Consider the following 23626-nt stretch of genomic DNA (forward strand, 5'->3'; position numbering starts at 1 on the left):
TTTCAATTACCTCCAGTTAAAAAGAAATTAATTTGATGTGGTTCCTTATCATTTGAGAAGCGGTTTTAAAAACAAATATCAAATAGTAACATTCCTTAAGAGTCTGTTTAATAGTTTCATATAAATGGAGGCATTAAAATGCATTTATTTAAAAACACTTTTATCCAAATATTCATTTATCCAAAGAAATGTTTCTTTTTCTTTCTTTCTTCTTCTTCTTCTCCTCCTCCTCCTCCTCCTCCTCCTCCTCCTCCTCCTCCTCCTCCTCCTCCTCCTCCTCCTCCTCCTCCTCCTCCTCCTCCTCCTCCTCCTCCTCCTCCTCCTCCTCCTCCTCCTCCTCCTCCTCCTCCTCCTCCTCCTCCTCCTCCTCCTTCTCCTCCTCCTCCTCCTCCTCCTCCTCCTCCTCCTTCTCCTTCTTCTTCTTCTTCTTCTTTTTTTTAAAGTATACTTCAGTAGTTTCCCTGATTCTTAAGTGGTAGGATACAGGCTTAAAAACACAAAGAACTTGAATTTAAAAATAAAATTAAAAAACACAAAAACCTGCTTTCTCATACAAAGAGGAACTTTGCTTAGTCAAAGCAATAGAATGATTCAACAAATATTTATTGAGATTCTACTATAAACCAAACACCATCCCCAAAAGAACTTAGTCTCTTCTATTTAAAGTCCAATGCTTATTTTTATTATAAAATACTTTATTTTTTAGAAGAACTTTAGATCCACAACAAAACTGAGCAGAAGATACAGAGATTTCCCATTTCTGCCTCCATATACATTTTAATGCTACGAGGAATGAAGCAATGAAGTACTGAGGGGAAAGAGAGAAATGAAAGAAAAAAAGAGAACAAAAGAGGAAGTAAAGTAGATGAGTATTAAAGAAACCTGAAGAAATAGAAATAAATGAGAAAAAGAAAAGAATCTCAGAATTTTTACCACCCAGAGCTATGAGTACAGGCACATGCATTTCCCCTAGGCTACATTACCAAAAAATCAAAAATCAGAGGATACGAACATATCAAAATTTCTTAATGCATATTCCCAGAAAGAGTTAACACACTTCCATCAGCAGTGACTGAGAACGCTAATCTCACAGCCCTCTTGCCAGGACAAGGTACTCAGAAGAACTAAATCTTAGTGAAACACATACGAGTGAAGTAGACAAAGCAGAAGCAAGGGGAAGATTTTAAAGAGGATATACTCACAAAAACCTTACCCCAACTAGTTGGGAGGGGAGAAAAGGTACCTAAGCCAGTCAGTTACTCAATACAGAGAGATAAGCAGTATGAAAATATAAGATTTGCAGTGGGTAAAACTCAGCTACTAGTTCTTCAAAATCATAGTTCTACAGCTGAGGGGCATGCTGCCATCTGGCACAAAACACAAGTGATCACCAAAGCATAACACCTAATTTCTTATGATTTTGAATGATATCATGAAGAAAATAACATTATAATTACCTAATGAATATTTAAGCATCCTCTTAAATAATTTTGGTGTATACTGCAAAACTGGTAAGTAAATTTATGTGTACGAAAGGCTGAGCTGTTCTCCAACCGTTTGTAATCTTTTTAATTAATAAATTTAATAAATGAAATTTATATACAGAACAGAGAAAGAGGATCCCTCAAAACCCCATTCCCTAAATAGTTGTCAAGAAAGCAGCTAAGGACAAATATCTAGAGGTCAGGACAGACTGGAAAGCAGTTGAGGGCAGAGAAGATTGTAAAGGGGAGAGGGAACAGGACATGCAGATAGCTGAGGGGAAAGTGTTACAAAACAAGTATCAAGTACAAAGACTGTGACGTGGGAACATTCAGAGAAACGTTTCAGTCATATCAAGAGGCAGCGCGGTCGGTGAGGCAGGTTGAGAGTGGGAGATGAATCAGGAGGCAGACGGGGCAGGCGAGGGAAGAGCAGCAGATTTTTTATGGAAAAATATTTTTTTAATAAAGCTAACGTAATATGATGGAAAGATATGGGAAAAATTTAAAGAGAAGTGAGAAATCATCCCCTTGCATAACTAACTAGTACCTAATATGAATTTTTCCAAGAGTTTACAAGGTGTTCTATATATGCTGGGCCTAGGCTGTGCACCTGTTACAGAATAAACATTCCAGAAGTATTAAGTGAATGAATGGAGTTTTGCATCATGGACTAAGTAATGACACCAGAGTGGTAGGACACTTATTTATCCATCATCAACATGGGGTAAACTTAAAAGTAATCCAGTGGCAGAGATGGGGTGAGGAAAAGGATTACAGATGCAAAGAGACTAGTTATGAGTTGATTATTGTTGAAGCTGAATGACAGGTACATGGAGAATCATTACACTATTGTTTTCTAATTTTGTGTATGTTTGGAATTTTCCATAGTGAAAAAAAATTTTTTTTAAAGAATTCTCTTCCTCCCCCTCCCAGCTGTCCTGTTTCCCAAAGAAAGTGGTAAAAATACCAAATACGTATCTATGAAACATTAAATCTGAACCTTGAATTTCTAAATGGAGATCATAATGAGAGTTTTCATATCTTACATTTGCTAAAAAATAGTATTCCAATTAGGAATGCACTGAAGCATTTGGAAGATTCACAATATTTAGAAGTGTGGTGGGATAGTATTTTTCAACATAAAATAAATATCCTCACCCCACTCTCACATTTCTCCACATTTGAAAAACTTCCCCAATCCCAGCAGGAAGAACATTCCATGTTTACTACTTTGGAGAAGCAATGGAATACCAGGTCACAATGAAAAAAGAACAAAACCCTGACCCTGGGATAAGAAAAAGAGACTGACAGTATGGTAACTAAGAGCAAAGCTTCCATGCTCTCTAACCAGCCAGGCGTTAGGAAAGATATTCTAAGGTGGAGCAGGAGTACCATAAACAAGGGGGGAAAGAGGGTTCCCAAGGAAGGGTACGAAATGACAGAGCCCAGAAGGAGACTTAGGGATGAACAGCTATGAAATATCTTCATTCGTGAGTAGAGGTCAGGGAAGTAGCAGGAAATTCCACGCGTGCAAGAGTCTAGAGGAGGTGTGCACACAGTGCTCAGAAAGACAAGCTTTGAAAAGACTCTGAAGTAGAAACAAGGATGGATACTGCAGAGACATATGAACCAGTACCCAACTATCGGGTAGGGAACGGCGACATCTCAGGGGTGACAGTAAAGATAAAATAACCCTAACTCTCCCATCTCATATCTTTGTACTCTGTAAGCCCTACAGAATTCCGATGCCATTTTTAGGAGGTTATAATTGATTGAGATTAATTTCTCCATATTTGTTAGGATGGAGGCACAGAAGAGAACTTATTTAAGTGTTTATTTAGAGAAAAATAAAGTCGCATATGTTGTTAAGCCTGAGTTTAATGGACCAACATACCTACCTTCTGTGGTTAGTATCTTTTATATTTCACGAAATGTTCTTAGATAATTAATCATCATGAGTTAGGAAAAGAAAATGGAATTTTGAAATAAAAATCTCTGCATGTTCTATCCCTACCTTTAGTACAGTAATTTAAAACAAGCCTATCCATCGAACTAAAAAGGATACACTGTCGATTTTTTTAGAGACTACTTCGAAAGCACTGCCTGTACACACAGGCATTTGATAAGTATAGATCAACAACCAAGGGCAGGATGAGCAGATCATTATGAGGTAACTGTGAGCTAGACTTTGTTTATGTTGTGTTCTCAGGAAAGCAGATCATGCTTCTCGTGAGTAAATAAAAGCTAAAAAAAAAATTCACTAAGTGTATTTTGCTGTCTTACAGTGATGTATGAGTGTGTGTGTGTGTGTGTGTATATATGTGTGTATTTCTATGAATATATTTATATATTTTATGTGTGTTTATGTGCAAAGCAAACAAAAACAAATCTGCTTCAGCGCTGACCTTTGCAAATTAGTCCTGTTAATCTAAACCCCCGAAAAACCACCTAAGTAAAATTATGAACAGAAAGATTAAATGATCCTTTGATAATGTCCCTAAATCTGAACCCATGTAACAAAATTCTCAATTTCCAAAATGGAAAATGTCAATTCATAATATAATTTCTCAAACCCATAAGTAGTTAGGGAGAGTTCTCTGGTTTTGAATTTTTTGATGTTTGCACCATAATATAAGGACCAGTGAGTATAGAATTTTTACAAATTACCCACATAAAATAGACTATTTATGAGTTAAAGCTTAAAGTATTTAGATGCTGTTAAACATACAAAGTATCAAGCTGTTCAAATAACAATTACTAAGTTAAAGAGTTATAAACATTGTATTAACAGATATCTAAAGTGACACTCTAAAGTCTCCTTTTTAATCCAGGTTAATAGAATGAATACAAATACTTGAAGGTTAGGACACACAGGTTTGAATCAAGATTCCAAGAATGAGTTATTACAAGTCCTGAAGAAATTTAAACCTCTTGCCATTCCAGGGTGTTCTCTCCAACGCAGTGTAAGTATACTTTCAATTCAAAGGAATCAAATTCTCTCTAAAATACCCAAAAAGTAACACCTAGATCTTAATAATCTAAGTTCATCTGCAACAAATTTTGTCTTCCAGTTGAAAGACAGAAGGTAAACTTTTACCAGTAATATACTGAATATACTTTATATGAGAACAGGTAATTACTTTTCTTTGTATATTGGGCATGGTTTAGATATTCAGGAAAAAATCAAATCTCCTAACTATGGAGTTTACAACAAGGTCCATAGGGCCTAAACGCTCTGTTAAGATAAAGAGTAAAAGGAATAATTATTGGCTCCCAGCACTGTTTGCCCTTAAAGCAATGAGAGGAAAAAGCTGACAATGCATATGAAAGTTAAAAGACTAACCACATACAGGTTATAAGCATCCTTTTTAATATAAACTGACACAAAGCATAATGCTGAACAATGAGCAGTGCTTATTCATGAACCCAGAGAAGGGCAAGTCTATTTGATTCTGTTATGTTCTTGCTCTGTTCTTCCCTGCATCTCCTGAACTCCCAGCAGTGAATTCTCTTTGCTGGGGCTCTGGAGGCTTCAGAGGACGTAGCTGCTAACCAGCTACGGGCCCCACTGCTGGTAAGCTTCATGCCCCCAGCTCTAGGAGGTGCTGAAAAGCTGCTTCCTGAACACTGAAGTGATTCCCACTATCACTGGACTCGGGGAAATCTACTTCTCAAATAAGGGTAGAAATGCTGATCCCAACGGTTTTTAGTTTCTTATGTGAGATACAGCTCTCCGCTTTAGCTTCTGTTGAAATACCTAAAATATGCTCATATTAGCTCTAGAAAGAGAATCTTTTAATATGAGAAAGCAAAAATGGATCCACAGGTTTTGACTTGGAGAAGTGAGTGTGAGCTGGGTCCTACTGCAGCGGAGAGCACAGGAGAACCAAGTGGTCTTCAGAGTCAGGACCAAACACAGCTTGAGCTTCCCCTACTCCCCACCAAACCCCCACTGATCCTGCACGGACCATGCTGAAGTCTTTAGTGGCGCCCTGAGAGGTGAGTAATGTGCCAGCAGCGTTCAGTTCTTTGGGTTATTTAGGGGAACAACATTCCTTTTTCCAGCAACAGAGAAATTTGTGAGTTAAATGACATCATGCTGCCTTGAATGAAACAGCTCAGGCTCAAAGTTCACCCAAAGGCCAACAGTGATAAACTCTCATGCAAGGACAAACTTCAATATATTTTTGGTACTTATTAAAAACAGCATTTATATAGCAGCCCTATGGTAAGAGAGGGCTCTTGACCAAACTCTGTTTCTGATCAGGAAGCATTCAGGATCTGAGGAAGAAATGCTGCTTGGGAATGTAGTTTCTTAGTACAGAAACTCTGACTTGCCTTTTAAACAGAAAGGCTCAAAGACAAGTAATCCAAAAGCAAAATTGTCTAAGGCAATTCCTAATGAACAAGCAATTCACAAAAGAGGAAAAAATACAGCAGCCAAAAAACATATGTAAACACTGGTAATCAAACATTTGCAAATTTTAAAAAGTTATGTTTTCATACAAACTGGTGAAAATTAAACCCTGGCCTTTTAAAAAATAATTTTTAAATTTTTTTTTTAAAAAGGGAGCAGGCTCTCAGGTCAAAAATAACACACATTTAATGCTTTAAGATGTAAGCAGCATTCTTATTCTTTTTAAGGAGCAACTCTATCTCTAGTGAAGTCTAGAAAGAAGTTGTCTCTCTTATTCATAAATGTTTCAATTTAAATATAAAGGAATTCGCTGAATTTCACTCACAGAATAATTAAGCAAGCGCACTAAATGTTACTGGCTATTCTGTTCATCAGCAGTCATCTCTTGTAGCAGTGCAACAGCAGTGGGAATGTTACAACAAATACAAGGGAACAAGCTCCACCTACGTTATATATTAAACGGATCAATGGTCTTTCTTGCACCCTGACCCCGCGGTACCAGAGATGTTCCCTAATTAATTATTAAAGTTTTCTAACAGTCCGTCATTGTAACTCTCTGGTTTCACTTTCCTTTTATTCCACATTCCCAGAAGAACAGTCACAGGCAATATATAATTAGAAAAATGACAGCCTCATTGCCTCGGAGATAATAGATTTCACCGGGTAACTGACAACACTGGGCGCATCTCCTCCCCGCCCTGCTCCGTCTCCTTTTCCCTACCCCCTAAGTACCATATAATACTCCCACAGAAGACATAAACTAAGGAGCTTTCATTTGTTATTCCTGCTACCATAATGGTCATCTGACATCTAGCATCTGGACAAGTTACACCTAGGGGTAGTCTGGAAGGGTTCACAATTCAGTTTTGCTCCTCAATGTAACCCTCCATATCATAAAATGGAGAGAAAGAATAAAACATAATGGCTTCATGCTATCAGCAAGATCAGCTACTCCACTGAAAATTTCAAACGGTCCCAAAGTAGCATCTGAGAACTGAACAAACTGCAACAATCCCTTCAAAACATTTGCAGTTAAGGTCAAGGTAGAGTTTATAGGCCTGGAAAGATGTACACAATTTAATGTGTATCACGGCAACTCAATTCATAATACAACTATCAGACATACACATTAAAACGGCAGAAAGATAATTAGAAAAGTCAGTGCACCCTTACTATTTTAAAGGTTCATATTATGTCTGTATAATATCTTGCTTGTAACTTACGGGTAACAACTTGGTCTTACCAAGGGTGAGATAATCTACCCAGACATATAAGTCTAAATAACAACAAAGCCATTCTTATCAAAGCTCACCTTTATACAACAATTACCTCATGGGAAGAAATGGGTATGGCTGGGGACAGAAATGACTCATTTTCCACAAAACACTCCTTGGTACCTTTTAAATTGTGTCTTCCATGTACCTACTTTAAACTTTATCATTATGAAGTTGTGGAATAAGCACACTACAATTAATATGGTTAGTGAAGTCATTCCAAGAAGTCAAGAAAGGAATACAAAGAAATCAGATGCACATCAACGAATGATGGAAACCAAGGTATGAAACAAAAGTTGAGCTCACGGCATATTGAGTTGTGCATTTCCTCCCCTATTTTCTTAGGTTTTGTAACATTTTCTTTAAAAAGGGAAATGGTAGTGTTTATATACACGCTTTCTCTTGCTCACTTCACATCTATCCGTTTATCATTATCTCTGTATTTACACACACACACATATCAAATGTAGGACCAGCTTTTAGCAACTGCTCAAGTACATATGGTAGTGTATGTTTTTGTTGAGGAAAATGACCAAATGCTGTAAGCTAGAAGCTCCCTAGTGCTAATTCTATGTAGAATTATGAGCTGTAATCTTTCAATAGTGGCAACTATTCTCACAGCTAACCTTGTGTGTTAGATGCACGTCTTCCAGGAATAATCAATTCTCTATTCTAAATTCAAGGAACACTCTAAAATAGAATGTCTCCTATAGGAGACTAAGATGAGTAGAGGTCATGCAGAAACTATTTTGAATTGATATCCTGAAGGTAAAAAAAAAAAAAAAATCACTGTTTTGGATCATTAAACTGCATTCGGTCAGCAATGGACCAGTTTGTACAAGTAGGTGATGGGCCACTTATTGGAAACATATTGGTTCTCTACCCTACCTACAACGGCACAGTTGAAGAGCAAGGAGTACTGAGTCCAGCCTCCACGACAAAGTCTGCCAAACAGAAATAAAGGGGAGGGAGTTGTCTGTAAAAATGGCAAAAATCATTTTTTGCAGAGTTAATGCAGCTTCTTCCAGGCCTCACTTATTTATCATCTAGTTACATACTAGCTAAGACCAGATCATTATACAGCAGGAGGAATTAAGTACAGATTTTCTCTTGCCTAAGCAAAAGAGGCAAAGCTCTCTTGGCATGGAGAGTTAAAAGCTTTTAGTCGTGGAAGACATCAATGTCTTCAACCTATACTTTTAAGAACATAATTGAAAATCCTCCCAAACAATCACTAAGGATCCATGATGTATTCCATAGAAGAGGGAAATTAAATGTTTAAGATTTTACCTCTAAATAAATCAGAAAATTCATAGAACCAAGAGGACTGGGGAAAGAATGAGATGGAGAGAAAAAAAAAAAAAAAAGAATGAGATGGAGAATACCACCCTACAAACACCATAGGGTTTTCTCTCTTTCCAAACGCAAGAGAACATTTTCCAAGGCTTAGTCATCCCTCTACTGCTTGCTCCACGACATACAACTCCTGGAAAGAGCTACCTCCTTCTCATTAAGTTCTTCTCATTAGATACATACTGAAGTATTCATAGCTTAAAAAAATACCATAGTGGGTGGCTTTCTCATAATATTTTATCAACCATACATTAAAACATTTAAAGGCAATGTAAGAGTGGGGAGGGTAATAGCTCAGTGGTAGAGCACATGCTTAGCATACACAAGGTCCTGGGTTCAAACCCGAGTATCTCCATTAAAAATAATAACAATAACAACATAAGAAACAAGAGTGGCAGAATGTTGTTAATACTTCAAGCTGGGTAATAGGTAGATTCATTATACTATTCACTGCACTCCTGTGTATGTTTGAACATTTCCATAATAAAAATTTTAACATAATTAAACTTACAAGCTTTTGCACATCAAACGAAACCATAAGCAAAACAAAACAACAACCTATGGAATGGGAGAAAATATTTGCAAAAGATGAAACTGACAAAGGCTTGACCTCCAGAATATATAAACAGCTCACACTACTTAATAGGAAAAAAACAAACAACCCAATCCAAAAGTGGGCAGAAGACCTAAACAAGCAATTCTCCAATGAAAACATACAAATGCTCAATAAGCATATGAAAAAAAGCTCAGTATCACTAATTATTAGAGAAATGCAAACCAAAACTACAATGAGGTATCACCTCACACCAGTCAGCATGGCCATCATTCAAAAGTCCACAAATGATAAACGCTGGAGAGGCTGTGGAGAAAAGGGAACCCTCCTACACTGCTGGTGGGAATGCAGTTCGGTGTAGCCATTGAGGAGAACAGTATGGAGATTCCTCAGAAGACTGAAAATAGACTTATGATATGACCCAGCAATCCCACTCCTGGGCATATATCCAGAAGGAACCCTAATTCAGAAAGACACCAGCACCCCAATGTTCATAGCAGCACTATTTACAATAGCCAAGACATGGAAACAACCTAAATGTCCATCAACAGATGACTGGATAAATAAGTTGTGGTAGATTTATACAATGGAATATTATTCAGCCATAAAAATGACAACATAATGCCATTTACAGCAAATTGAATGTCCCTGGAGAATGTCATTCTAAGTGAGGTTAGCCAGAAAGAGAAAGAAAAATACAATATGATATCACTCATATGTGGAATCTTCAAAAAAAAAAAAAAAAAAACAAACAGAGGACAAATGAACTTAAATATAAAACAGTAACAGACTCACAGACATAGAATACAAACTCGTGGTTGGCAGGGGGTGTGGGGGGGTGGGTAGGGACAGACTGGGAGTTTGAGATTCATAGACATTGACAGGTATCTATAGAATAGATAAACAAGTTTATACTGTATAGCACGGGGAAATATATTCAAGGTCTCGTAGCTCACAGTGCAAAGGAATATGAAAATGAATATATGTATATTCATGTATGACTGAAAAACTGTGCTGTACACCAGAAATTGACACAACTTTGTAAACTGACTATAACTCAACTTAAAAAAAAGAAAAAACATTTTAAAGACTATTGCGTGAATGTTAAAAAAAAAACTGAGCAAAGATTTCTTTACCTGAAGGGGGACAGAGTCATACTGATTGTTTTCTTGGCAAGACTATGAGCTGTGTGAAGTGTTCAGGACTATTTTGTTTTCACGGGGCACTAAATGTGGGAGAATCATCACGTTAATATCTTTAGCTTTAGTTTACTAACTTCTAACCTTTATAGCAAATTGTAACAGTCTGTCCTTCCATCCTCCCTTTCTTTCATTCTTTTCCTTCCTTTTTCCCTCTCTCTCTCTTCTCTTTCTTCCTCTCTCTCTCATTGCTTTCTAAACATTTTTTTGGAAAATCACCTAAGAATATTATATGAACATACATTTATTATAAACGTCAAATAATATTGAGTGAAAAAAAAAGGCTCCCTAGAACAGTGAACAATGGTTCCAAGGATAATCTCAGAAAATCAAATGTTCTTCTGGCATTTCAGTTGTCTAGAGGTTGACAGTATTACCTTTTTTTAGGTAAAAGTATCAGTCTTAAGACAACTATCAGAAAGAAATTGCAGAGTAGAGCCTTTCAGAATGCAGTGGACACCAAGAAAAATCTCACTCCCTATAAATTACTACAGGAATGAGGATGCTCAAAACAAATGTATCTAAGAGAAATTTTCAACTGGCAACAATAAATGAGAATTGCTGTGTAAAATCTCTTTCTATAGCTTTGAAAATGCTCACATTAGAACACAGCCATACTTGTCCAGATGACCACTTAAGAGAAGAGATATGATCGAGCGCAAATGTTTTCTCTGCACTGCTGCGTGTTAACAGCAAAGCATCTTTAGCTGTGCTGCCTGGCCGTATCTCAGGCACAAAACACTTGGGATTGAGAGAGGCAAGAAAGACCTCAAAGGAGGAGAAGGATACTATTTCTGTTGACACCACCTACAATCAACAGCTCTCTTTAGTAAGTTTTCATTCTATCTAAGATAATGCGTGGAGCTTTTTGGATGAATTATCTCATTAATCTAGTGACAATCTGGTAAGGGTAGCTATTATTCATTCGCATTTTAATGACAGGCAAACTAAAGCCCAGAGAGGTTAAGTTAGGTGCCCAGTGTCACCCAGATAGCAAACAGCACAAATGGAATTTAGAACCGCAAACTCCACAGACCATGTTCTTAACCTGAAGTATAAACTGCTTCAATTCATGATGTCTTTACCTAGTAAGTAGGTTCATTATTTTATTTTTTGTTGTTGTTAGTTTATTTTTTTAACATTTTTTATTGATTTATAATCATTTTACAATGTTGTGTCAAATTCCAGTGTAGAGCACAATTTTTCAGTTATACATGAACATACATATATTTATTGTCACATTTTTTTCTCTGTGAGGTTCACAATTTTAAATCAAAATTTTCACGTGAAACAGCTGAGAGATGTTTATCCCCTAATATAAACTGTATCATTGATTTAGAGTCTCTGTGATTTCTGCATTCTATGTCTCCTTAACTTAATATAATCATTTTCCTCATCTTAATAAACATCTATGTATCCTGGTCAGAGATACCATATAAAACTATCAAACAATGGGGAAAAAATTACTTTGACCAGAAGTCCCAACACAAGGAAGTTACAGACATTCAAGGAAGCCTTACACTCAGTAACAGAAAACAAAGTCCCTGGGGCTGCATTTTACATTCTCTATAGTATCTCTGAGGGATTAGAAGATTTCATTTTAGAAAATGTTGATTTGGTTTCATATTTAAAGGTATAAATGACATAAGTTGGGAAGGACCACTAGCACCTGGGGGAAAAAAAGCCTTGGAAGGCAGCAGAGTGCCCAAGAGAAGAAGAAGAAGAAAAAAAAAAAAACTAGCCCCAAAATATTCATTATAAATCTCAGCTCTGACCCAGACTTGACATCACAGACGGTTCTGATGCTCTTCTTGTGGTCATGAAAGACAAAGAAAGCACAGTAGAAAAGGCAAGAAACTAATGGTGTAAAGGCAATGAAGGCAATTCAGTGTTTCTCGTCTCTCCACCAAGTTCCTCAGGATCACATGGCGGAAAGCCTCCTGTCATATGACAACAATTAGGAGAACAGATTCAAACCGGACAGAGGCAGCCCGTGGCACTCACCCACCTCCCTCGCGCCTTGGTCACTCGGTTGGTTGCCTTCCATGAGAAAGATCATGAGAAAACGTTTTTTTTCTAGAAATGAGAAATTCAGTGGTGATAAAAGCTTACACACCATCAGAGCAAAAGTAAAGCTTTTTGGCTTAAATATTGTGCAAGACGGACAAACAGAGGTGAAGTTGAGAACGGAGCAGAAAGGCTGCGTCCCTGGTATGCCCTACATTTCTGGAATAATAACTAAAAACTATTATGCAGTCAGGAGAGCCTGAAACACATAACAGCAGAAATTGTTATTATTATTTTATTACTTAAAGGGCAGTGGCCAAGAGCAGCGCTTCTATTAAGGGCAATGAGGTGCAGGGACACATATAAGCAACACCACCATAAAGCAGAGATTTCTGTTTTAGCAAAATCTATATTTATATGATTATATTTCCTATGGTTGAGAGCGGCTATAATTAATGGATTTCCCTCCTTCTCCTAATGCAGCCATTTGTCAATTCAAATACAGAATGGCCAATCAATTTTGATGTATTTAGTAAGCAATTTGTCAAATGGTGCTATAATCCAGTTAATATATTAATTCTTGTCATGGGGAGAGTTCTGACAACTACATGGTTTTCCATAACTGGTTTGGAGAGAAAAATCTGTGCTGGAACTCAACGGTCATTGTTTGGAGGTAACACCTCTGTGTCCCGGTATCCGAGAGCATGCCATATACATCACGTAACAGGAAAACTGCTTTGCTGAAATAGGTACCTGGCTTCTACCAGACAGTGTGGCTGCTAATTCACTGTAATAAACTGGGTTTCTTTGAATGCCTTTGTGACTCATATATTTTTAATAAAGTGAACAAGCCAACAGATGCGATACTAAATGCAAACTAAGTAAGCTTCTTACAGAGCAACAAGGCTTTACTAACGAAATGTATGCATCTTAAAAAGTACTGTTATTGGGGAGAGGGTATAGCTCGGTGGTAGAGCACAGGCCTAGAATGCATGAGGTCCTGGGTTCAAACCCCAGTACCTCCATTAAAATAAAAAAATAAACCTAATTACTTACCCCCTCCCCCGCAAAAAAAAAAAGTACTGTTATCAATATTTTCCCCTATTCTCAAAGTTTCTTCATATGAATTACTTTAGAAGTGACTCTCAATGTTTTACTTTTTCCTGCCCCAACACACTTTAGGGAAATGACGGACTCCTGTCTGTACCTAACAAGGCACTGAGTTGAGACCACATGGTTAGTAACCCGGAGTCAAGACTCAGAAGGCCACCTTCAGTTTACACAGTGTGAAGCTCTGGACACGACAGTTTTTTGATTTTATACTGGATGAAGTACATTTCATCCACTAATCACTATGGTACCACCACCTTTTCCAAAGTCTGTCTGTGCACCAGGGGCTGGACACAGAACCACTGGATGAGCAGAGCTTTCTAGTAGGTGGTCCAAATTTACATCACAGAAGAAATCTGGACTAGAGTGACCAAGGATGTGTCAAATCCTTTCTCATACTTTTCAGCAGGGTATTTAATCACTACCATTTTGGGCAGAGCACAGGAACAGAAGACGGGTTTTTGACATGTCACAGATAACCTCCAGAGCTACCCTGGCCGTATTTGACAAATGCTTTCCAAAGATGATGACTCTCTCGATTCACTACATCCAAATTTTCCCAAATTTCTCTATCAGGAAATGCAAACGCAGAGATGAAGCCAAATTCTTTACAGAAAACAAAATTGAAAAACATGGCAACAACAACAACAAAAATTTTAACAGAAGAAAAGCAAAGAGGAAAGAACGTTACATTCATCTTCCAGACATCAGGCTCCCACAGGCCATTTATGAACCATGCAAGAGCAAATTGCGGAATGATCTCTGTGTATTTAAAAACCTGCAATGTGTCTTAGTCCTCCAGACTAGCAGACGTCCCATTGTTTGATGTGTCTGCTGAGAAAGGTGCCCTATGTGTCAGAAAAGCACACTGAATATTTTTCAATGACCCAGGGGGCAGAGGTCGCTTATTATAAATGGATAATGAGACCTAATGCAGTGCTCGGAGTATGGACAATGAAAGGGTCTATCCATAGCCCCTGGTGGATTGGTCATTCAGGCTTTTATTTCCTCTGCACACTTAATGGAGTCAAACAATTGAGAGAAATTCTATAGAGAAGGCTGAAACTGAGAGAAACAACTGTATTCTAACTCTGATAGACAGATACAAATAGTGACCCTGAAATGGCGCCAGAACTCCCGTTACCACTGACAGAGCAGACGGCTGTAGCATTTCCCCTAAGTTCCCATTCAGTCATTTGTTAGCAATTAACCTGACTGATGGAAGTGATGGCACATCAAACCACAAGCTCCTGCCAATATCAACCCATTACATGATCGCAGGTAGGCAGCCACAGACCATTCTGTTTTAGTGCCCCATTTTTGGAGAGGGCAAACAGATATCCTCAGACCCTCCATCCTATATCCCCACTATGTAATTAACAAAATGCACATTCCGTATGTATCTGTGGTGTGTGACTATAAGAACCTTAAACTCTGGTGGGACAGAGTAAATGACATCAGAAGCAGAAGTACTCGTGGACTAGAGGCTTAATGACCAACAGATTATTTTTCTTTAATCCACCATAATCAGTGTTTCATCCCAGTCAAAATCTTCCAATCTGATGGCAATGAACATTAATATCATCAATGGGAAAATATTATCAACTGTACCCGGGAAAAAAGCATGTCATAAAAGAAACTAGAAGAACTGTAAGTTTCAATATCACTTAAAATTTTGTAAAATAAAGTAAGAGAGATATTTAAAAGTACCAAACAGCCCTCTATTAAAACTTCCCTTTTGTTTCATTTCAATTTTAAGAACAATTATGACAGGAAGGTGGTTTGACATGTAAACTGTCATTTTCTCCCAAATGATAAATTCTAAAGCAAATGACAGAAATGCCAAGATTTACTTTAGAATAGAGTACAGGTCATTATATTGGAATAGAAAGGGCGTCTGATGTGAAACATTCAACAACAAATCAACAATGACAGAGAAACCCAATGAACTACTGCATACGTGTGAAGATCTATTTAAAGATATGGGCACCACCAGATAGCGTATATCCCATAAAAACAAAGGGAAGGAAGAGGGAAAGAGGGCCATCTAATCTAAATGCTTCAATCCATCATTTATGAAGCTTGCGGACTGCTTGGGGTACTTTCATTTCCCTATATGACATCTTTCCATTGACGAAGAAGAGGTATTACATTTCATAATATTCCCCAAGTTATACAACATACATATGGCTAAATTTGAGGTCAGTATTTCTCAAAGTTCTAGTTTCTTGAAGAAAAAACATCATTCATGTCACTAAAATCATTTCTCCATGGAAGGATATGTGTCAGTTCATAAAGTTAAGTAGAAATAAGAGAATCCATCAAACATAATTCAATCTGAAGTAGTTTCTTAACTACCTCAGATACTCAGACCTGGACAGAGCAGTGTGACACACCCAATGGCCAACAATGGACTATAAATACTCTATAAATAAGTCCTACATTACAAGTTTCCTCTACAGAAGAAAAACATTTCTTTCTTTCCCCTTCCACCCTACCCACTCTTGGGCAAATATTTATTATGGACAATGCAAGGAAATATTGTTGAGTCCCTCCACCATGCTTGGTACATACCACAACAGCGATGCAATCCAGGATGTTAGGTTAAATCGAATGTGACACTCAAAAGACAGCACTTCGGAAAATTGCTGCATATTTAATTGCTTTTCCAGGGCACTGATAATGACTATGGTAAGGAGACCAACACTTTCTCCCCCTCTTTATGTATCAACATGTTGAAAACCATTGAATTGTGAAACCAATAAAACAACAGATTGCAATATCACCCTGAGTATGATTTGGTGCTGTCCCACACATTTTTCTATCTTCTCTAAACTTCTGATGCATAAGAAGTTGTAAAATAGCACAGAGGAGTCTTGTACACCCTGCACCTAGTTTCAAAACCAGGGAAGTGTTCACAGACCTTATTCAGACTTCACCAGTTTTACGTATACAATTTTACATACGCTCATTTTGTGTGAGACACAAGGAGAGTGAGTGTGTATAGATCTATTCCATTTTATCACACTCACGTTAATTTGTGTAACCTCTACTATAGTCAAGATACAGAACTGTCCCGTCACCACAAAGATCTACCTAAGCCTTTACAGTCACATTCGACACCTTCCCTCACGCTCTGCCTCTAAGCGCTGGTCAACACTAATCTATTATTCATCTCTCTAATTCTGTCATTCCGAAAATGTTATATAAATGGGATCTTTATTTCCTCTTGGTGCTTTGAGATTTGTAGTATTCAAAGTTTTGAGACTGGCTTTTTTTTTTCACTTCTCATGATGTCCCAGAGATTCATTCAATGTGTTGCATGGGTTTATAGTTCAATCTACTTTTTTTTTCCCTGAATAGGAAGACAATACTAAGATAGGGATGTGCTCTGTTTTCATTTTCATTCAGTGAAAAATAGTTTCAATTTTCCCTTTTAATTTCTCCTGTGAACTTTGCATCATGTGGAAGTACAGTGTCTGGTTTCCAAACATTTCTGGATTTTTCAGAGATGTGTTAATCATTACTTATTTAATTCCATTTGTGGTCAGAGAATACACATACTTTGTATGGCCTGAGAGCTTTTATATTTATTGAGATTTGTTTTCAAATGGCCCAGGAGAAGATCTATATTGATCAATGTTCCCTCTGCACTTGAAAAGAATGTATGGTCTACTGTTGTTGGGTGCAGTGTTCTACTTGGTCTGATATTAATGTAGCAACTGAGGGTTTAAAGTGTTTTTCCTTGGCAGCATTTTTTTAATCAAATTTGACAATCTCTAACTTTTTATTAGGATATTTAGACTTTAGTACTGATATGCCTAGGGTTGTTTAAATTTTATTTCCTTTTTTGGCATAGGTTGCTTTTTATTTGAGTTTTCCTTCAAGTGATGTTGAAGTCACATATACTATAAAAACCTGACAATAATCTAATTCCGTTTCCCGCACTCCTGGCCTTTATGCTACTGTTGTCATATATTACACTTACACACACACACACACACGTATGTGTTTTAAAGATCACAATGCATTGATACTGTTTTTGTCTTAACAGTGATTTATATTTTAAAGACACTTAGATAATTACCAAAAAACCCACATACAGTTTTAACCATTTTCAGGGTTCTTCATTCCCTTCCATCCGGCATCAAAAGCTCTCCCCACCTTTCCTATAATGCCTTTAGAAGAAGGTAGAGAAACACACTTATATCCCCAATAGAGGGAGTTTCTATGGATCCCAGTCACCTTTCTATTGTGTATCAGTTATATTTCTGTTGAATAGTCCTTTGTTACAATTTAACAAACAAACAAACAAACAAAAAACTCAGGGAGCGTTTCGAGAAGAACTTCTCACATACCCATAGATTATCTCAGAAAGAAGTTCAAAGTCTGACCTCCCCCCAACAGAGCTAGTTAATGTCAGCAACTTCAAAATACTGCTGCTGCCAAAATAGCTGAGAGAAAAGGAGGAAACATTATTTTCCCCTAAATAAAACTTTCCCAAGTCAGCTCAGTAAGCCCTGTTTCTAATTTACAATTTGGGAAGCTCTAAAGAAAAAGTATTGTCTCCTTTGGGATCATATTCAAAGCTGGTGGATATTTGTCAGGCCCGTCTAATGTTTATCTTTGTTTGGGGCAAAGGAATACACTAAAATAAAATGCCTATTTTAGGGAAGGTAACTATAGTATGCAATATTTATGAAGGAAGAAAAAAATACTGTTAACACAAAAATCATTAATCTTCTCTGCTATAATCTTTTTATAAACTATTCCCAAAATTTCTTATGAGACCAAGGCAAAGCCTTCTTTATGATATTAGATGCCTGACTTTTACCTTTACTGAGTTATACTGTGAAATTAGATTACCACCTGCACATCACTTCACGCATATAACCTAATCGATCTGCTCAAACCATATGACTTTACTTATTCAAAATGGCAACTTCTTACGGTTCATCCTAATACCAAAGAAGTCATCACCACCTCCATAGTGGCTTTGTAAGGAGCACTCTCGTATGAGTCAATTTAAGATACACTAAAATTGCTCAATTTTGTATCATTCCATTCAATTACTATAGGTAGGAAATGTGACTACAGTTAAGAATACAAAATTTCGGGGTTTTACTTACTTCACTAAATTTAGGTAAGAAGTCTTTAGTGTTCCAGGCAGGTCTCCCTTTCCCTCCCTAGCAGCCACCCTTCTGCCACATACGCAGAACGTTGTTTATCAACTAGCAGTGTATTTATTATGACTACAGGGCTGAAAGGGGAGTGGGGATTCCTTGCTAAACATCCTGCTCTCCTACTCTCTTCAACTTGAGACAGAATCTTTCCCATTTCCATTTCCATCATTCTTTGTCCACTATTATTATAATTTCCGGAGTTTGTGCAAGTCTGTTTCACTTGATCCACAGATCCGAATACAATCAAAGAAAATGTTGGCAACATTTGTGAAGTTCGCTTTAGAGTTTTACTCCAAATGGTTATATTTGAAAATACTTCTAGTAATATATTTATCAATAGTCTGCAAGTTGGGAAATAAGAAGTGATTTTCAATGCAGTTAAGTAAAACAAAAAACTTCCCGCCATCAGGTACTGTATACTTGTGTTTCAAGAGGTCACAACATCTTTTCATTTGGCTTCAGTACGGGGAATTGGAGAGAAGGCAAGAAAGGAATAAGAAAATATTCTTAATGAGGCTCTAATTTGCATAAAGGGCTCAAAAGATGGGCAGGTAGAGGCATTCTCTCTAAACTGGCCCCACCATTGGCTCTTAGCAAGTGTATTTCAGCTTTTATTCTTCTGATGCAGATGTCCATGTTCTGCGTATTTAATTGCCTCAGTCATGTAATATACTAGCATGACCAGGACTTTCAATCAAATAGCCTTTCTCTATTTTAAGAAAACATGACTTTAAAACCCAGGCTGGGGTTGAGGGGTATAGCTCAGTGGTAAATCGCATGCTTGGCATGCACGAGATCCTGGGTTCAATCCTCAGTACCTCCATTTAAAAAAAAAGTAGTAGTAGTAATAATAATAATAATAAAAATAAAAATAAAACAGGCTAAATCTGTCTGTACTGTCAATGTAAAGAAGCAATATAATAATCATTACAGAATTATCTATTAGGTACTTTTAACCCATTAAGTTTTATGTATAGTAACATTTCACAAGGTAAGAGGAAACATATTAATTACATCTGTCACTTAGATAACAGATCTTGTAACATACTCAGAAGCACATAGTCAGAACAGACATTCCATTGTGAAGTACCTGAAGTTTATTATTTGAAATCAGGCACTTCTGAGATAAGAAACAAAGGTTCAGAATGATGCTTAAGTGTATAGATTGTTTTACAGTTTTTAAAGGATGTTAGTTTAGCATCACTTCATTGATCATAATACTACCTTTCTAAGAGCAAATATTTTTATTGATATTTTACATTTATCAAGTTATTGAGAGGTGGTTTGGAACTAAAAACCAGGCCTTTTCATCCTTATCCCAATGCTAATGCACCTGGAATTCAAAAGGCCTAACATGAAATGCATTACAACACATATTTTATTTAGACACTGTAGAATCATCACTGATGATTTTCTTTCAGGTTGTCTAATTCTGTTCTAGTCCAAAGCAGCAACATCTCAGTTTGTCCTGTCTTCTCTTTAACACAACCTTAATTAAAGCCCTCTCATCTTGCTCCAGGATCACCCAGCCTCTCCCCCGCCCCCTCCTCCGAACCTCTTACTACAACACTGCCAGAGTGATCTTTCTAACACGCAGTTTTGATGGGGCTTGAAAACATTTGACGGCTTGCTACTGCCTACAGTGGTGGTTCTTCAACCGTGCACCTGGGGATTTTTGCAGTTCTAAGAACGGGACAAAGGGGATTCGAGCTGTTAATATAAAATCATATCCATCAATTTAATTCGCCAGAACAAAAAAATTAAGGAACAGGGATAGTTACTTTTTTTCTCCCCATGTCTTTTTCTCACGTCTTTGGAACTTGCTACTGTTTGAAAATAAGTAAACAAAGAAAACCAGTATTAATTCTGAAAGAGTCAACCAACTTCATTCAACAACTAGTTATTTTCACCCCTGTTGAGAGGTAGGGGGAGATGTCCTCATAAACACTGATATTATAAAAATGTCATGTTTTTTCCAAGTCATAGGAAAAAGTTAAATATATGCTCAGAGAGCCTAGAACCTAACAACTTTTATGGACTCTGCTTCCTGAACCAGAAAACCACTTACCTAATATCCCTCCCTCTGTGAAAGCTTTGGCAACTTAAGTCCTGCCCTCATATTTCAATGTGTCACCCTTCCCTGATGCACCCGTCTCATTTTCTTTTACCTTTTGATTAAACTCCTGTCTCAAGTTAGATAGTGAATTCTCTGAGGACAGAAGCAACATACTATTCACATTTAAACCACAAGTGCCCTACACATAGAAGTCACCCAAGAAATATGTGCTAGAAGAGTCAGTGAGTTCAAGTTTGTAAGAGAGCAAGAATGCCAACTATTTGTTAAAATTATGAAGTTTCATAACTTTAGAGCAAAGTCAATGAACTGCCTCTGTTTCCAGTGTAACATGTAACACATTAGAAACATAAAATAAAAAGGTTTTAGAAATATTGTACTTCGTGCTGCATAATACAGGCAGGCAAGAAAATAAGTTTGATGCAACAAAACTCCATTAAAAACATGTCAATGTTGATCTTTAGGAAGTTTCCTTAAAATACGCAGTACTCAGAGCCATCAAGTTAAATCAAGGATCCAGTCAATTCTACCAAATTGAATTATAATTGTAAAAAATTTTTAATTCTATGACCACAAACTGGATAATAAATATTAAATTATCTTTTAAGGCCTCACCTACAAAGAAGGCTGTTTCTAGTTCAACGTACATTTTCTCTTCCTTCTTAAGTGAAGAAAAGAACCCAGATCAGTCTCTACAAATGTTAAAGCTTAAGTCTAAAAGTAAACAAACAAAAGCCTGATGGAGTTGCAATCACTATTTCATTATTCCAAGTACAATTCTACAAAAATAAAACCCTGCCAAAACAATGTTGATGTCAGAAATAGATAGCAATTTTATGAAACTTTATTATATCCTAGTACTCTCAGTTTTAAAAAAAAAATTTGAGCCCCCAAGATATTTCCCATCAACATATAATTTCAGGGGTATATCTCATGGCCAGGGAATATGAACAGGCATAGGTATATTTAATGTGCGCTAAAGCTTATGACTTACATTTCTATTAAATATCTCACTCGCCTCTGGCCTACGGACCAGTGGTAACGTGCATGGTTGCATTAAAAGTCAGCATTTTAAGATGAAAGCTCAAAAGACTGTATGGAAGGGAAAAAACAATGAGAACTACTTACGGCCAGCAAGCAGGAACTGATAATACTGCACTGCATCTGCAGCGAGGAGCAGAGGGTGGTTTGCGTTAAATGGTGGCTGCAATTCATTCCATTGAGGAGTTCTAAGGAAATAGCAGAAGAATATTAATATTCAAGCTTAATAGCTGGGATGTAAATCACCATCACTGTCACCACTTACAGACAATGATATAAACTCACACTATCTTTGTAATCATTAAAATGAACTTGGAGTGCTGAAACCTGAAACATGAGGCCATCTGCTTAGAAAGAATAAAAAGGTGGCAGTGAGTCATACAAATTACAGACAGCCCATATTAGTTTAATAGCAGACGACCCTCCAATATGATAGACAAGACACTGAAAACACAGAACAGAGAGGAAGTATGGAATTCAAATGCCACAGCCAATTTTTGACTAATTTCAGACAATTGTAGAGCTCTCTAGTCTTAGAATACACGTATATTTTAAAATAAAATAATGCAGGGAAAATGGTCAGTTAATAGCAGTTGAACTGTAATAATTCTACCTAATAAAACTGGAAAAAGAAAAAAATTTTTAAAACAGAGTTAATGATTGACTTATTATAGATCTAATTAGTATCTAAGTTCCAAAATAAGCCACTTATTTCAATGATGGTGCAGTAATTTTAATTAGATCTGCCCACTCTGAAATAGCCTGATAAATAAGATATTGATCAGATCAATCCAGTGCAGTAAAGTAGTAGTAAAGAATGCTGGAGCCTCCAAAAATCAATATAAGAATATTTTAAAATGTCAAACGGAGAGAGATCATTTTCATATCCATTTTTGTCTGTTTCCTACTATACATGTCAGGACCAATTTTTTTTCTGTCTCTTCTGTACAATTGTACACTATATTGAATGGGTTTTAGTCTAGATTTTATTTCTCCCTCTTTATACTAGATTATAATGGTTCTAATGATTATGTAGTTTTGAGAAGGACTCTGAGTGTTACGAAACATTTCTATAGTGCTTAACCATTGTATCTTGGGGAATCACTTTCAAGGCAACTTTCCAATCTATTTATATTAGTTTCCATTCCCCTTAATGGCTGTCTCAATGTACTCTGTATTTGCAGTGAGCATGAGACTAGAAATAAGGGAAGCACTAAAGCCCTGTATGTGGGATAGACAAAAAAACACAAGACCTACAAAAGTCCCAGAAAAACACAAAGATGCAAGGAGAAAAGAGTTCAGAGGGAGGTACTCTCAAAGGCACATATCAAAGACAACTGAAAACATATATGACCACACAAAAATTTGTACGTGAATATTCTTAGCAGTATAATTCATGACAGCTAAACAGTGCAAATGTCCATCAACTGATGAATGGATAAACAACATATGGTATATCCATGCAATAGAATGTTATCTGGCCTTAAAAAAGGAATGACATTCTGCTACATGCTACAACATGGAACTTGAAAACACTATGTGATAAGTGAAAGAAGTCAACCAACAGGTCACATTTTGCATGATTCCATTTATATGAAATGTCCAGATTGGTAAATACACCAACAGAAAGTAATCTGGCAGTTGCCTATGGCTGAAGGGTTGAAGGAAAATGGGGAGTGACTGCTCATTGGTACCAGGTTTCTTTCGGGGTTTATGAAAATTGATTGTGGTGGTGGGTGCACAAACCAGTGAAAATTCACATTAAGTGGGTAAATTGTATTGCATGTAAATCGCATCTCAATTTAAAAAGAAATGAATTATCAAAAATATAACAACAAGGATAAATCAAAATAATTTTGCTGGGAGAAAGAAGGCAAAAATAGTACACATTCTGATTCTGTTTATATAAAATTCTACAAATTATAAACTAT

At 36.8% G+C, this 23626-nt stretch overlaps 1 protein-coding gene and 1 non-coding gene across 15 annotated transcripts in view; one reads left to right on the plus strand and one right to left on the minus strand.

Annotated features, from left to right (window-relative positions):
• Window positions 1-23626, minus strand: part of BCAS3 (BCAS3 microtubule associated cell migration factor) — a 482840-nt gene that overhangs the window by 249862 nt on the left and 209352 nt on the right. For all 14 annotated transcript variants that reach the window (XM_031467999.2, XM_031467998.2, XM_031467997.2 and 11 more), the window contains one exon: window positions 21783-21883. In XM_031467999.2, the coding sequence (XP_031323859.1) occupies window positions 21783-21883 (101 nt within the window). The remainder of the gene's footprint in view (window positions 1-21782; window positions 21884-23626) is intronic.
• TRNAS-AGA (transfer RNA serine (anticodon AGA)) lies at window positions 13238-13312 on the plus strand. Its single transcript has one exon. It is a non-coding gene; the product is annotated as a tRNA-Ser (tRNA).

The sequence above is a fragment of the Camelus dromedarius genome, chromosome 16 (genome assembly GCF_036321535.1).
Source record: "Camelus dromedarius isolate mCamDro1 chromosome 16, mCamDro1.pat, whole genome shotgun sequence".
Taxonomy (NCBI): domain Eukaryota; kingdom Metazoa; phylum Chordata; class Mammalia; order Artiodactyla; family Camelidae; genus Camelus; species Camelus dromedarius.